Genomic DNA, 15,362 nt, shown 5'->3' on the forward strand with positions numbered 1-15,362 from the left:
TATACTCTACGCACGATGAGTCTTTCGTATCCTAACATGAATTTCCAAAACATTCTTGTTAGAAGAAATGCAGGAATGCGAACTGGCAACGCATAAAATTAATTCTCTAGAAATCAAAGTTTTTTTTAGGAAAAGAATATAGATCATTATTTAGTTATGTGTATTTCTAATACTTCAAGAAAAAAAATTGAAAACACACACACACAAATGATCTAATCGCGTATATTAATATAAAATTATTTTTCTGATTCCAATATCCCACGATGGGGAGAAAATGGTGCTACTGCCTGGGACTTTACCCTCAATATTAAAATTATGAAAATTTTCATCCCCACTAAAATACATGGAATTTATGCCGGAACTGTTGCCCAAACAGCACACCACGTCCATTGGATCATTATTAAGTTAAAATTTTTCAAAGGGGTAGTATAATGTGGAACATATACATGTAGTGTATTAACAAATTACTTCCTCAGTAACACAAACTGGTATAATTTTTTTGCTCACAACATTTTAATAAACAACGATCAATAGCTAAAATCTTTAAATATTATTCAGGATTATGACTTCGATAACATACATCAAGATCATTAGAGGCTAATCCTCTCATCAAAGATTTTATAACAAAGTAATTATTTTTTGCATTAATTACTTTTACTTTATACATTAAAAATAAATTAATTAAAACTTCGTCACAGTCAATTTAATAGATATTAAATGGATTAAAAACAATTTTCTTTTCTAGATGTCCGAATCCGTAAAAGTGGCGGTAAGATGTCGGCCCATGTCCAACAAAGAATTGCAGCAAGGATGTCAGGTATGTAATAATTTACAAAAAAATATCTTTTTAAAAACGATACTTTGATATTTAAAAATCAGCGCTAATTTGTAATCAATAAAGATATGTTGTTATTACTTACCTATATTAGAAATGTACTGGATTGTAACAGTAATTTTATCAGATAGTCGGATATTGAATAAACATAGGTATACTCTTGCGGCCGGATAATCCAATTGGACTATTTTTGCCTGATAAACCGGATATTATCCAGCAGAAAATATGGCATTGATAATTATTTCAAATAGTCAAATTAAGAAAATTAACTTACGTTAAATTGAATTCATAGAAAATAGATCAAAAATTGCATTTTGTTCGTTATAACATCATGTGGCAATTGCGTGTAATACAAACGGTACTACATTTATAGACTGTTTATCGAATGGAATATGTGCCAAATCGATAGTCCGGTCAAGTTACTCTAACATCTTTCCTATAAACGACGACATAGCCTCTTTCCTAGTATGTACATATATACGTGCACACGCACATGCATATCGTCACACTTTCCTGCTTTTAGTAACGTTGCGACTCACGCGATCAGCAGCACTTTGCCATGCACATTTCGAATTTAGAAAACCGTATAATTTACACATAAAGAATTTTAATGTCTTTTTATACTATGATATTCGAATTTCGTAAACGTACAGTATTTTAAAAATTACAGTTTTCATAATTTCTTAATTTCTTGACTACAGAATTTTTTAAAATTATTTCCAACTATTATATATATATATTTCAAATTTAAAGAATGTCATATAACAATACTGAATTAAATTACTGAATTAAACATTTTTAACAATATATTTTCTGTGCTTCAGAGTTATGAGAAGTCATGTAATTTAAATTTCATCTTTGACTAATTATTTATTGAAAATTAAGTACGCAAAAAATAAAAAAAATAAAAATAAATTTTTATTGTAATTTCCTATGAATTACTAATTAGGCTACGTAAGTATAAACATTTTCTAGATTTTGCGAAAAAAATCACGATTTTATGTGAATTACTTTCGTTGCTTTTATAATATATTATGCTTTATAAGGGGATATTGACATAGTAGCCGACGTCATATTTTATCGATTAAATGCGACATATGCACATACGATTAACTATACAAACAATACGGTTTATGAATCATCGACACATTATTGTATACAGATACGTACTATATTATGTCACTATGACACAATTTGTGAAAAGAAGTAATTTTTTAAATTAGGCTTCTAAACTTAATTCTAATAAAAATTTATGATTACTCATTTATTCATTTGACTCTGTTTTTACTTTGCGCATATGCATGTATTATATAACACTTCCACAAAATAAATGTTTTGGTAAATTAGCAATTTTAATCGCTATATTGGTAATAAAAATCGATAAGAAAATCTATAATTTCTTTATTTTTTCCTATTTTTGTTACAAAATAATCGAAAGTCAAATATATTAGCATATGTATTTTAATTGTAGAAAAAGAATTTTAATTTGTAAAATTAATACGAAATATACCTCAAATAATAAAATGGTACTTTTTATGAAACCGACAATTTCAAAAATTTTTTGGCATAAAATAAAATTATTAATTTTTTATTTATTTATTTTATTATTTGATTTGTGACTAAATATTTTCTAAATAAAAAGGAATTTAGATTTTTATGGAATTATTTTGTGCAAAGAAACAGAAAATGGAAAATAACTGTTCTCGTGCATATAGTGTTCTCGTTGAATAATGTATGCAATGACATACGTAATCCATAATACGTAATTCACTTACAGTATTATACTTACAACTTCTACACTTTCACTATATATGTATATCAATGAAACGACGTTTATCCAGACGAAAGAAAACTATTATTGTGCATCTAATATTTTTATTAACGATCGAAATATCATGCTCTATATTTAGTGTTTAATGTCGTTCGATTTTTGTTAATATAATTGGATTGGGTGGCCAGATACGCGCTTATTATTTAGATTTTTATCACGTGATATACGTCAAATGCTAGGCCGTCTATTCGTGTATTATTCACTTAATGTGAATGCGCATACACACACACACACACACACACACACACACACACACACACGCACGCACACGCACACATCTATATATGTTTGGTGATAACTAGCAGGAAAATTGCGCGTATATACACTAATATAATATATACACTACTATAATGCAAATGGGTTAATCCACTTGACGAGAGCTTTCAATTAATGCAAGTTTTGGATAATAATCAATGCACGAGATTTGAAGAACACTGTCTATGGAGTCTTTAATAAAATCATGTTAAAACTCTTTCATTAAATTATAATGTTATTAAATTATATTATCTTTTATTAAAATTTTATTAAAATTTCTATTAAAACTACATTATCAAAAATTCTTATATCTATAGAATTTCTATATCTATAGAATTTTAGCTCTTCTTTCCTTTATTTTATACAGTGATCGATATTAACAAACATCGATTACATCGATTCTTATGCACTTCATACTGGTACGTTTATTACAGAATATAGTGACAATCGATCCACTGACGAAATCCTGCACGTTGGAAAATGCTACTAGTGGAAATGGAAAAGTCTATCAATTTGACGCCGCGTTCAGTCCATCTGCTACAACAGAGTCGGTCTACGAAAATGTAGGTTCTGTCATTGTCGAGGCTGTCTTAGAAGGTTACAATGGCACTGTGTTTGCTTATGGTCAAACTGGCTGCGGAAAGTCGTTCACAATGCGAGGATTCATCGAACGTGCATTGGAACATCTATTTGAAGCGACTTCCACTGCCAGTTCAGAAACAAGGTATATATTCTTCAACTTTTAAATTAGTTTAAGATACACAATACAAAATATTCCATTTTAATGAAGACAAATATTCATATAAATACGGAAAGAATTAGCAATAAAAACAGCAAAAGTTTAATGAAGTTTATTGATTTAACAGTTTAACATTTAACAGCAAATAAGCTACATGTATCATAACTTTCAATTGCGAAACAGTTAAGTTTTAAATTGTATGAGCTTCTTTTCGTTGCATTACGATATAAGGATATGTGAATTATTGTCTTAGTTTGATAATTTATACTTAAAAAAATCTCATTGTCAATTCACAGTTTTACATATTAATAACAGAATGACTTTAGTCCTGCATATTTATTTACGATATTAATGACCGTCTACCTAAGACAGCTTGTCGTTCGAAGCCTTCAATTACACCTTTAACAAAACGTGCGAATTGCATTTATTGTTAGTAAAAGCGTTTTTATGCATTGTTTTAATTTTATGCATTGTCACATTTTTTATTTTATTTTTAACTGCTGTATTTTACACTATTTTATCGATTTAAACATTATTGATATATGGAATTGTTAAATATTGAAAGTAAACAAATAAAGATCGAAACTTTTGTTATTATGTGAGATTTAAGATATATCGGTTTAATAACTTAGCACTAATATGTAGCTTTGATTCATAGCCCTTCATTTTATTAATGTTGCTACTCTAATTGAGTCTTGTATTGTTATTTCAAAGTTGTTTAATTTCAAAGGAAAATATAAAAGTATTACATTACAGATTATACAAAGTGTCTTACTTTAACTCTAGTCAAATATCTCAGAATCTATAGATAAGTTTTTGAAGAAAGCTTTTCATATAAAAGTTATATCAAAGGAAAAGAAATAACAGTAAACGTACCGATAATCTAAATTCTAAACATGTATATAAAATGGCAATAACATAGACTATTATACATTTATACGGCTCGATTTACGCCGAAGTTATAATCAATGTTATGAAACTGGCCAATCACAATCATTTCGTTCTTTAGAGGAATAGCTATGATTTTTTAGATATTATACAATTTTTGGCTTAAAAGTTTTCTTCCCAAACTTACGGATTTTGAGATATTATTCGATTGGGAAAGATAAACTGTGAAACACTCCGCATATTTTTTCTCAAAGATACTTATTACACTTTCTACGTTCAGATATTTAGCGTTATTGAGCTACCTCGAGATCTATAACGAGCGATTACGAGATTTGTTACAAGACGACATTGGCGAAACTCTGACACTAAAAGAGGACCCCACGAAAGGTATTTACGTCGCGGGTGGATTGCGCGAGGTCACTGTCAAAGACGCGACCGAATGCGCCGTATTAGTTCGACAGGGTGATCACAGAAGAGTCGCAGCCGCAACCAAGATGAACGCTGCTAGTTCGAGAAGTCATGCTGTTTTAACTTTATCACTTGAAGCGATTGCCATCAATAACGATGATGATAATGGCAATGCTGTCAGGAGAGGTCGATTACATTTAGTCGATCTAGCTGGATCTGAAAGGCAAACTAGAACTGGAGCTACGGGGGATCGTCTGAAAGAAGCTGCCAGTATTAATTTGAGTTTATCAGCGTTGGGGAATGTCATTAGTGCGTTAGCTGCTGGAAATGGAAGACACGTACCTTATAGGTACAAATAAAATTTTTTTATATGTTTATATAATTTCTTCTAAAAGCAGGTAAAAGATAATTATATATTATAAATTGAAGATATGGGTAAAAGCAAAAAATTTTTTTCTCAGAGATAGTAAGTTGACGAGATTGCTACGAGATAGCCTGGGTGGAAATGCCAGGACTTTGATGATTGCTTGCGTAAGTCCAAGCGACATCGATGCTGAAGAGACCCTCAGCACTCTGCGTTATGCCGCTCGAGCTCGTTGTATTAAAAATAAGCCCATTGTCAATGAAGATCCCAAAGACGCTCTTCTTAGACAGTATCAATTAGAACTTCAACGTTTAAAAAAGTTGCTTGACTCCAATGACGTAGTAAACGTTGGACTGGGCTTCCAAAAGGATATAGACGAAGAGACAGAAAACTCGAGAGAGAAACAGTATGCCGATGAGGTAATGTAATAATTATACTTGTAACTTTATATATATTTTAATTTTACGTATCCTATTTCAACTTTTACATCAAAATCTCTCGAAAAGTGCAAAAAAATGTTTTAAACAAAAGTTGTATGATCTAAAAAGGAACAAAAAGGTATAGGCTCGTAATTTAAAAAATAATAATAATCTTTATGCAACCTTAAAAAAATCAATTTTTTCAAAAATTAAATTTAATAGTATTTATTTTCTTCTAACTTACATAATTTTTGTTTGAAACATTTTTTCGAATTTAGATACTCTATGTATGAGTTGTTATTAATTATTCTCTAAATATCTCTTATTTTGTACAATTATTGTTATTATTATTGTTAAAATTATTTTTCTATCAATTAGAAAGTTATATTTTATATATTTTTAACTTATTCATTCTTTAAATACTCTGTATACAATCTTCTACTTATTTAATATGTAGAAATTAATAATATAATAAACAATTGCAATGTATTTAAAATACGTTTGATATTTTATATTGATATATTTGATAAAAATTATATAAAATATAATTTTTAAAAATGTAAATATATCTAAAGGTGGAGAGACTAAGAAAAGAGTGCGAGAGTTCAAATTTGTCAGCCCAGAAACTAAAAGAGGAGCTAGAAGCCCTGAAATTTCGTTACGAGTTTGGATTAAATATGCCGAATAATAGTGATCAAAATAGTGATAAAAATAGCGAAAAATTCAGTCAAGGATATCAGGAGATGAATGAGTTAGACAAAGAACGAATAGAAAGGAGAAGAAAAAAAAGAGAGGCAGCTTTACAAGACGTTTTAAAAAGGTTGGAGAAATTGACAATCGGTGGAGAAGAGATCGATAATGCGGAACTGAAAAAAAGAAGGGAGAAAAGAAGGAAGAAGCTGGAAGCCCTTGCAGGAGCTTTAGAAGCCAATGATGCCAATGGTAGTGTCTTCCAAGTATACGGTCAACTAAGGTTAGTTCATGTAATAATTGTTTATTTAATAATTAATATAAATCCGAAAAATAAAATCATATAAGTTAATTTTAAAAAATTGTATTCACTTTGCTCTATTTTATTTAAAAGCAATTTTTAAACAAGTTCATTATTTTTTTGTGTGTTTTATTTTGCTTTGATATAACTACAATATTTTATAATCCAATGATGTGTGTGTTATAATCCAAGGTGGCTGCAGTCAGGGCCGAATTAGCACTGGAGGCTAATCTAGGATATGCCATATTTTTGAAAAGAATTTTTACAAAATAATTATTTTTTATCAAACGCGAATGATTGAGAAAATTGTTCATCGATCGACAATCACTAGATTCGAATCAGAGTTTCGCGATCTTTGTCGATCTATTTCGTTCTACCAGAAAGAAATCTGAGAGGGGCCAGCTTTCTTCGTGCAATCATCGATATATATACATAGAATGAAATGAATAGGTTTGCGGCAAAGTTTACTAGTAAAATCTTTATAGAAAATCTCTTTTTTTCTTTTTTTGTCGCGAACATAGGCTTGAAACATCCCAATTTGAAGGGTTAAATATAAACGGCAACAATTTAAGTTTCTAAGGCAGAAATCTTACTGGCACTGACTGCAGTGAGTAGGGAGAATTTCTAATAAATTATTATTTATCTTTATATTGTTTACACGTTTGGTCTTCCTCTGCTTTTTTATTATTTAATAAAAATCATAGCAAAAAATGAACTAAATTTGGTTACTAATTTATGCATATTGATTTTAATAATATATGTATAATTTATTAATATTTAAAATAACAGATCGACAGAAGATGCATTAAAAAAGATGGCAAAGCGAGTAAAACAATTAGAAGCTGAGGCAGTGGATCTCCAGGCATCCTGGGACGCCGAACGTCGCGAACTTCTTCGGAGAGAATTATTAACGTCTCAATTGTGTGACCTCATGATGCCCTATCTTCGTCCTGGCTGCCCATTTCGAGATATTGCGGTAATGAGAGCGGCGGCAACCTGGTGCGATGAGTTAGGAAGATGGCGCTTGCCGGATGTGTCTCCCCATATACCTCTACCTCCGGCCGCCCCTACTCCGCGAACGGATATTCTTTATTGCACCAGTATTTCCTCCAAGGCGGATCATAATAACAATAATAGTAATAGTAGCAGTGACGAAAATGAGAATGGTCAAGATAATAATAACGAAGAATGTAGTAGACAAGATATAAAGAAAAAAAAGAGTTGGAATGTCGTGAATACTTATTTTCGGAGAAGCAGAGTGGATACTCTTTTGGCACACGCAAGAGAAGCAAAATCTTTTGGTAAGATTATATCATATATGCGCGCATGTGTATAAGTATGTATATGTATGTATATTACTTGTATATTACTATTTAATATATTATTACTGTTTTGCAAAAAGAGTCTTATCCTCTGTCGTTTACACTTAACAAATATATCTACTTATATTTTGGAAAATTGTTACTTTGTTAAAGTTATATAGAAAAACTTTGTGATTAAATAATTTGAATGTTACAGAACCAGGAAATCGACTGAGCAAATCAGGAGGATCGGAAGATTCGGGACCAATCGCAAGTGGCAGCGGCTATCTACAATTGAACGCATTAAATTTGCAGAGTAGCGTGAGAACACCAATGTTTAATGAAAATAATTACAGCCCAAACCAGCGCAGATCGGTAATACGCGGTGGCTGGGTCTACGATGAGCAACCTAACCATTCTACGTATAACTCTTTTGTCAATACTAAGAAGAAACCTCCTCCAAGAATACTGGAAGCCTTACCTTCGTATCCACACGATGGTACACCATTCAAATCATCCGTTCGCCTCAAAGAGATGGAATTGTAAGAGTAAGTGTCTTCTATACTTTTATTCGAGATTTTAATAAACTTTCAGTAGAGAAATAAATTCGTAAGCCTAAAATTTCTTACCTAAAATTTCTTTTTTCATTTTTTTTTGCTGAATTCAAAACTCAGAACTGAAAATTAAATTTAAAATAGAAAACATTTCTGAACATTAATTAAAGAGATGAGACATTTTCAAATATTTACATGGATGAAAATAAAAATAAGTAGCATTTAGATCAGAGAAGATACTATATGTATTTAATATAACCTAAGTATTTTCCTATTTTTTATTAAAAAATATTATAAAAATGAAAAATAAAGTAATCCATTAATTACTTTTATGAATTTATTAACATACTGTAATTAACATATATGTAAATATTAATACAAAGAACTACTTGCCAAAATTGATTTCTAAAATATGTATAAATTCAAAATTGATCATCTATCTCTATGATGTTTCGTAAGTGAATTAGAATTTATGGAATAACAAAAATATCAAAAATATACTCAACAAAAAATTACAATTAATACTTAAATACGTTTAGATTGTCCATATTATCTAGTTCTACAAAGAATTTCCCTTTTTGTTAGAAAACAAGACGTTGTGTCAAAAATATATAAAATAATAAAGAATTTTATTTTTTTGTTTTAGAGCAGTGAAAGATCCTGAATCGTGTCGACAGCTAACATGATTTTGAAAAAGCGATTATCTTTTTTTAAATAATTATAAAATGAATCAGCCAAATTTGATAAAAAGATATAATTCATAGTTCTTAAGATAAATAGATCTTACAGATTTCATGTCAACGGTATGGTTTCTTTGAAAAAATTCTTGAAAATAATCTTCGAAACGATCTTTGGCAAACAATTCTCTCCTTAATATACTACGAATAAACATGATTATAAATTTATTTTTAATCATATATATCGTAGTATCTCGCTAATAAATTGATATTTTGTGATTGATATACAATATTAATTATGTATATATATTGTACAAATCAATATTCTGTATAGAAACAAGAATAATTTATTAGTAAAAATATTATTGTATATTTTGTATAATATGATCTTGAAGCTGCTGAAAGAGAGCCCTTATGAAGCAGCATATATGTTATAGTATCTCACTAATGAATTAATATTTTGTGATATACTTGAATATTAATTATGCATATGTAATGTACAAATAAATTCTGTATAAAAGCAAGAACAATTTCTTAGTAAAAATATCATTGTATATTTTGTATATATATGATATGATTTTGAAGCTGCTAAGAGAGGGTCCTCATGAAGCAACACCTTTACCACTTGTCGTATCATGTCTGAGCGCGCAAAATATCAGCTCTGCAGTGATTAGCGAAATTGTTAATAATTTAATTACTCGCTATTAATTCAAAAAGTATTATAACCTCGACATTTTCGTATTAAGATTTTCGACTCAAAATGATCTCAGGAACACTTTTAAAAGGTAATTTGGTATTGCAGAACATCCTGTATATCATATATGAAATTACATGTGATTATGGGTATTTATTCCCTACTTGTTGTAGATTTACATTTACGGTCCTAAAAATTCTTTGTTTAATATTGCATATATGTTCATATATAAAATCATATACGATTTTATACATGATTAGATACAATCATATAATATATGTACATAATAATATATATTTTATATATAATTGTATATAAAAATTTTTTCTATATATAGTAAATATTTTTTTAATATTTCTAAATATGTGTCCGCTGGAAACGCCATCTGTCACTTTTCATAAAATGCAAACTAGCATCCGATATTGTACATTAATAAAGCAAAGGCTGTTTTGCAACTGTTGGAAGTTATTTTCGCTGAAATAGAATTATTTTAGATTTATTTACGAAAGAAATGTATTTTAATTATACGTACTTAACTATACCCATCTTTTCGACAACACAAATACATCACAGCTATATATTCATTAACTTTTAGTGGTTCTGGATTATCGAAGTTAGTAGCTTCCGTACTATTGCAGTGAGAGCAGCCGTGGATGTGATATAGATTTAGAATGAGTGACCGCTTCTGAAGCATCATGAAATTAATTCCCGAATTCAGGAGGAAACATTTTTCTTATCATAATTTTATTGTGTGCATTCTGAAATATAATATTTATTTTAGTAATAAAACTGGATTAATTAATTTTTTACTGGGATTATAATACTTTCTTAAATATTTTCATAATATTTACACATAATATCGTTCATACTTTTAAGTATTTTTAAACAGTTTTTTAATCCAAGTGCATGGTACCTTATCATAAGAGTAAAGTATCACAGCTTGCAAAAATCTCTTTTTGCTATTCAAATCAGTGCGAATTTGAAGATTGAAGTCTACTTTTTAAAATGGCTTGTTAAATTTGATACGATAATGTAATACTTCACGTTTGTGCCAGCACTCGTATTAAACAATTTTTTAAAAATAATTAAGGGGATATATTCTAAAGTTTCTATTATAGTCATAGTGTAAGTGGAACTTACACACAGACGATTTACATGTCATTGACACATCACTATATATTACTACATATCAATATCTCACTCACGCATGCTGCACATATATATAAATTTTTTTATAACAATAACATTTTAATTAGACGTCTAAGTCTAATTCTAAGAACTTCACGTTTCTTCGTGCAAACTATTAGTTTGTAAACTACTATTTCGTAAGTACAGATTGCACAGCTATTATACGAAGCAAATGTCACGATGTGACTGCTTTAAAGCGTCATATTAAATTAAGAAATGGTACAGAAAATCTCAATTTTTGAAATTTTTTTACGTTTTCGGCATAAACTCTAGAAGTTTATTAACCTCACAGACACGTATTAATGCGTGACACATTTTAATTCTGGAAAAGGATTTTCAAATTTGTAAAAGAGGAAAAAAGTAATTGTTGTACAAAGTTATGCATAAGTATGGCTTAGTCGGTAATAATACAGACAGCTTTAAGATTTCCAGAGACTGGAATAGTTTGTATGAGTCTTATCAAGAGTCTCATACAAACGGTCAGAACTATGTGCAAACCATGTATCAATACAATTTTATTGACATAAGTTTTATAATTTTCGAAAACGACATCAACCTAAGATTTCAGAATAGTAAACTTAATACGCTAATGCTGAGCTATATAATCGCACGCGTGTTTGTTAATTCGACTTTATCTAAATTTTACAATAAATGTTTTTTACTTTAAGGTATGAGATGAAGAGAAAAGATTTATACATTAGTACATTCAAAACCAATATTAAATAATTTATTACACAAACTATTTAATAATGGCTTCTTTCAAACCATCATCAGTAAAGAAAAAAGATAACCGGATTAGTAGAAAAAGAAATAATAAGTACATTAGTGTTAGTCCATGGATGCAACATCAAATTTTCATATTTAAAAATGCAAATCTGTCAATTAGTTTAAAAACTAAATCTAAAAATAATTTTTATGCATACAGTGTGCCCAATTTAAGTCTAAATATGGTCAAATACCTTATAAATAATTTTTGAGAAAAATGTTTACAAAAATTGTAGGTTCCAACAAGTGCATCAAATGATAATATCATTCATTTGATTTTAAATGTAAGAAAATGTATGGAAATGTTTTCAAGGTCAACATTAAAATTTTTAATAGAAACTTCTACTTTTATTCAATATTCTTTGCTAACATCGAGATTTTTACAAAACACTATAATAAAACGTCTTTTGATTAAATATTTTTTGAGATATAAATTAACAAATTTCAGGTACTATCATTAGTACCAGCATTAGTATTATCCAAGTGTTCGATCAATAGCTAAAATCACTTTAATGTCGTTCAAAGTCATGACCTCGATAACATTTGTTAAGATCAAGGTATTGGCAATTGTTCCTCTTATTTTTATTTTTAATCGTTAAAAAAATTATAACGTCATTACCAAATCGTTGTTATAAAAAAGTAATGATAACGGTAACAGTAACAGCATTACAAGTAACATTACGTATTATTTATCCCTCTTAATTAAGTAGGTATTTTATGAGCATAAATTACTCTACTCGTGTTAATTCGGGGCTAAAAATTAATTCTGGTTTTTTTTCAATGTGGCCACTATTTAAAAAATCAAGATAAAAGAACACTGAAAAAAAAGATTGGTTACTGCAACAATTTAAATAGTAAAATATAGCACAGCATTTTTATATGGCTGCAGCAACCAGTTTTTGGTTGTATCCACAATGTCAGTACATGATTTCGATAGGTTAATGCAACTAAAAATTTGCTGCTACAACCAAAAACTGGTTACTGCAGCTATATAAAAATGCTATATTTTAAATGCCATATTTTACTATCTAAATTGTTGCAGTAACCAATCTTTTCTTTCAGTGAAACAATTAAAAACTTTCTCTTTACCTTTTTCAAGTGTGCCAAGGATCTTTCACATCTTCGATATCGAGTTATGCAGTTAACTATGTACCTGCAAAAGTGATTGTGGTAACCATTGACATATTAATTTACGCTCACTCACAATCAGGCAAAAATTTAATTACGTGTGTTTCTTTGTTTTGAAAGCGATCGCAGGGTGACAAGGCAGCAGTAGAGAGGGTGAGGACGAGAGGTGGCAGCAGCGGCAGGGGTAAGAAGACCTGCAATTCCCGATGAGCTTACATCTAGGAAACCTCACAAACGCCAAACGTCGATACGCCGACTCTCGAGCTGGCGGCAGCCATCTTGGAGGGTTGCTGTACATTCGTCTTCTCTCGCAAACTCTTGGAGCAATTTTGGCGTCGTCGATACAACATCAAATAAAATCATAATTATAATTGATAAACCAAATCTTTTAACAAAATATTTATTTCACCATTATCCTAAGTCACAATATCATATTTTTAAAAAATTAAAATTACATAATATAAAAAATATATATTTCTAAAGATTTCGAAAGTTTTGCATAATCTCAATTATATCAAATTGGATTAATTTATATGTAAAGTTTTCCACGTAGTACAATCTTTTAAAAGTGTAATGTTAAATTTTTTAAATGTAAATTTAACTGATAAAAAGATAAGATACATTGATGTATAATATTTGTTGTTAATTTAATTCAATAAATTATTTAACTTGATTTAATAAATCTTGTTGTGTCCAGCAATAAATTTGTTTTAATTAATAAAAAAATTCTAAAGTATTCTAATTGTCATAAAAACCATAAATTTTCAAATTATTAAACGTATAACAAATTACTCTTCTACTGTTATCAGAAATACTATGTATTTATATGTATATATTATAAACATCATGGTTTCCATTTTTTAACCAAATAACAAATAGACACATCTAAATTTAAAAAAAATATATAATTCTCTGATTTATAATGCTTCAAAAATATAAATCTTACTTAAGATGACTAGTTTATTAATAAAGAAACTCTTAAATATCCAATTTCGAAAGTTCACAAATCTCAGAAGCAATTCACTGAAACAGTATCTTTACACTCTGCATAACTCGGTCGTTTAATCACAACTGAGTGATTAAACTACATCGGGGGATGACAGCAACAGCGGTAATCGCCCATGATTAAAGCTCTAGTCTGACAAGATAACTGCTATCTTGTCGGAAAAGCGATTGCGGATTATCCCCGTACGATCACGATAAAACGTTTTGATCACGGTTACTTAATTAAGTCTGCGGCTTAAATACGCAATGAGAACAATTCATTCTTTTATAGCAAGATATTCGCGTTCAATATTCTTCGACATACGAAGCATACGTTGCATTTGTATGCGCATTATTTATAGTAAAACTATAATAACTAACATTTAAAGTTCAATTGAAAATGATTTGAATATATTAATATAGAAGTACTTATTCGTACTTTCTTTTTTGCGTAAAATATTTCTTTCTTCTTAATACCTATATACTTTAAATTATAATATTTAACTGTAAAACTTATTTTGTGTAATATAATTGTATAAATTTATATGAATTTACATTTTTTGAAAGTTATATATAGGAAAAATAAGAAAAATAAAAATTAATTTTTCTATGTTTTTTCTTTATACATATATATTATTCTTTTTTTCAATAATGTAGCTGTAGCATTATTAATTCTTTCGCAACGGTTGCATTAATCATTACTACGCTATCTCTATACGGAAGAATTCATCGCGGATTCACTATCATTATGTATCGGAGTGCAAATTGCGCATTTTGCACAAAGTATGAACAAATACATACTTAAAATTTTTTAAATTTAATAATAACATTTAATATGATATTACAAATAAGAATACACTCGTAGACTAACATTGCAAAGCTCCATATAAAAAAATGTCTTCATATAAACATTAAGTAACAAATGATTTTAATTACTTTTAGTACAGCAATGAATTCTGCGCATAGGATGACTATAGTCACTCTTATTGTTAGTATAGTTAGCAAGCGTCCAACATTGGGTGACTACAATCATTAATAATGAAAGAATTAATAATATTGTAATATGATTTTTTAATACAGTTATCAGAACTTTACAAAAGAAATAGAAACAAATATTTAAATTACTATTTTTACAATATTACTGAACATTACTTTAGTATTTAATATTAATTACAGAATTTTAAATATTATTCTTACATTATATAATATTAAGATACATATATGTATATTATTATCATCCATGTCACATATAGTTCGATACTCATCATACATTAGATTTGTAGACAAAGGGAGTTTTCTAACAAGAGGCACAGATGACACAATGTAAAACACAATGAATCA

The 15,362-nt window shown here is 28.9% G+C and overlaps 1 protein-coding gene across 1 annotated transcript in view; it reads left to right on the forward strand.

Moving 5' to 3' along the window:
* Nucleotides 1-9,315, forward strand: part of LOC108754977 (osmotic avoidance abnormal protein 3-like) — a 12,352-nt gene extending 3,037 nt beyond the window's left edge. Inside the window, exons 2-9 of the mRNA XM_018497670.1 lie at nt 746-817; nt 3,356-3,645; nt 4,829-5,305; nt 5,418-5,739; nt 6,315-6,712; nt 7,520-8,031; nt 8,249-8,579; nt 9,232-9,315. Of these exons, the coding sequence (XP_018353172.1) occupies nt 746-817; nt 3,356-3,645; nt 4,829-5,305; nt 5,418-5,739; nt 6,315-6,712; nt 7,520-8,031; nt 8,249-8,577 (2,400 nt within the window). The 3' untranslated portion in view covers nt 8,578-8,579; nt 9,232-9,315. The remainder of the gene's footprint in view (nt 1-745; nt 818-3,355; nt 3,646-4,828; nt 5,306-5,417; nt 5,740-6,314; nt 6,713-7,519; nt 8,032-8,248; nt 8,580-9,231) is intronic.
* Nucleotides 9,316-15,362: the final 6,047 nt, after the last annotated feature.

This window comes from Trachymyrmex septentrionalis, unplaced genomic scaffold, assembly GCF_001594115.1.
Source record: "Trachymyrmex septentrionalis isolate Tsep2-gDNA-1 unplaced genomic scaffold, Tsep1.0 scaffold83, whole genome shotgun sequence".
In the NCBI taxonomy this organism is placed as follows: domain Eukaryota; kingdom Metazoa; phylum Arthropoda; class Insecta; order Hymenoptera; family Formicidae; genus Trachymyrmex; species Trachymyrmex septentrionalis.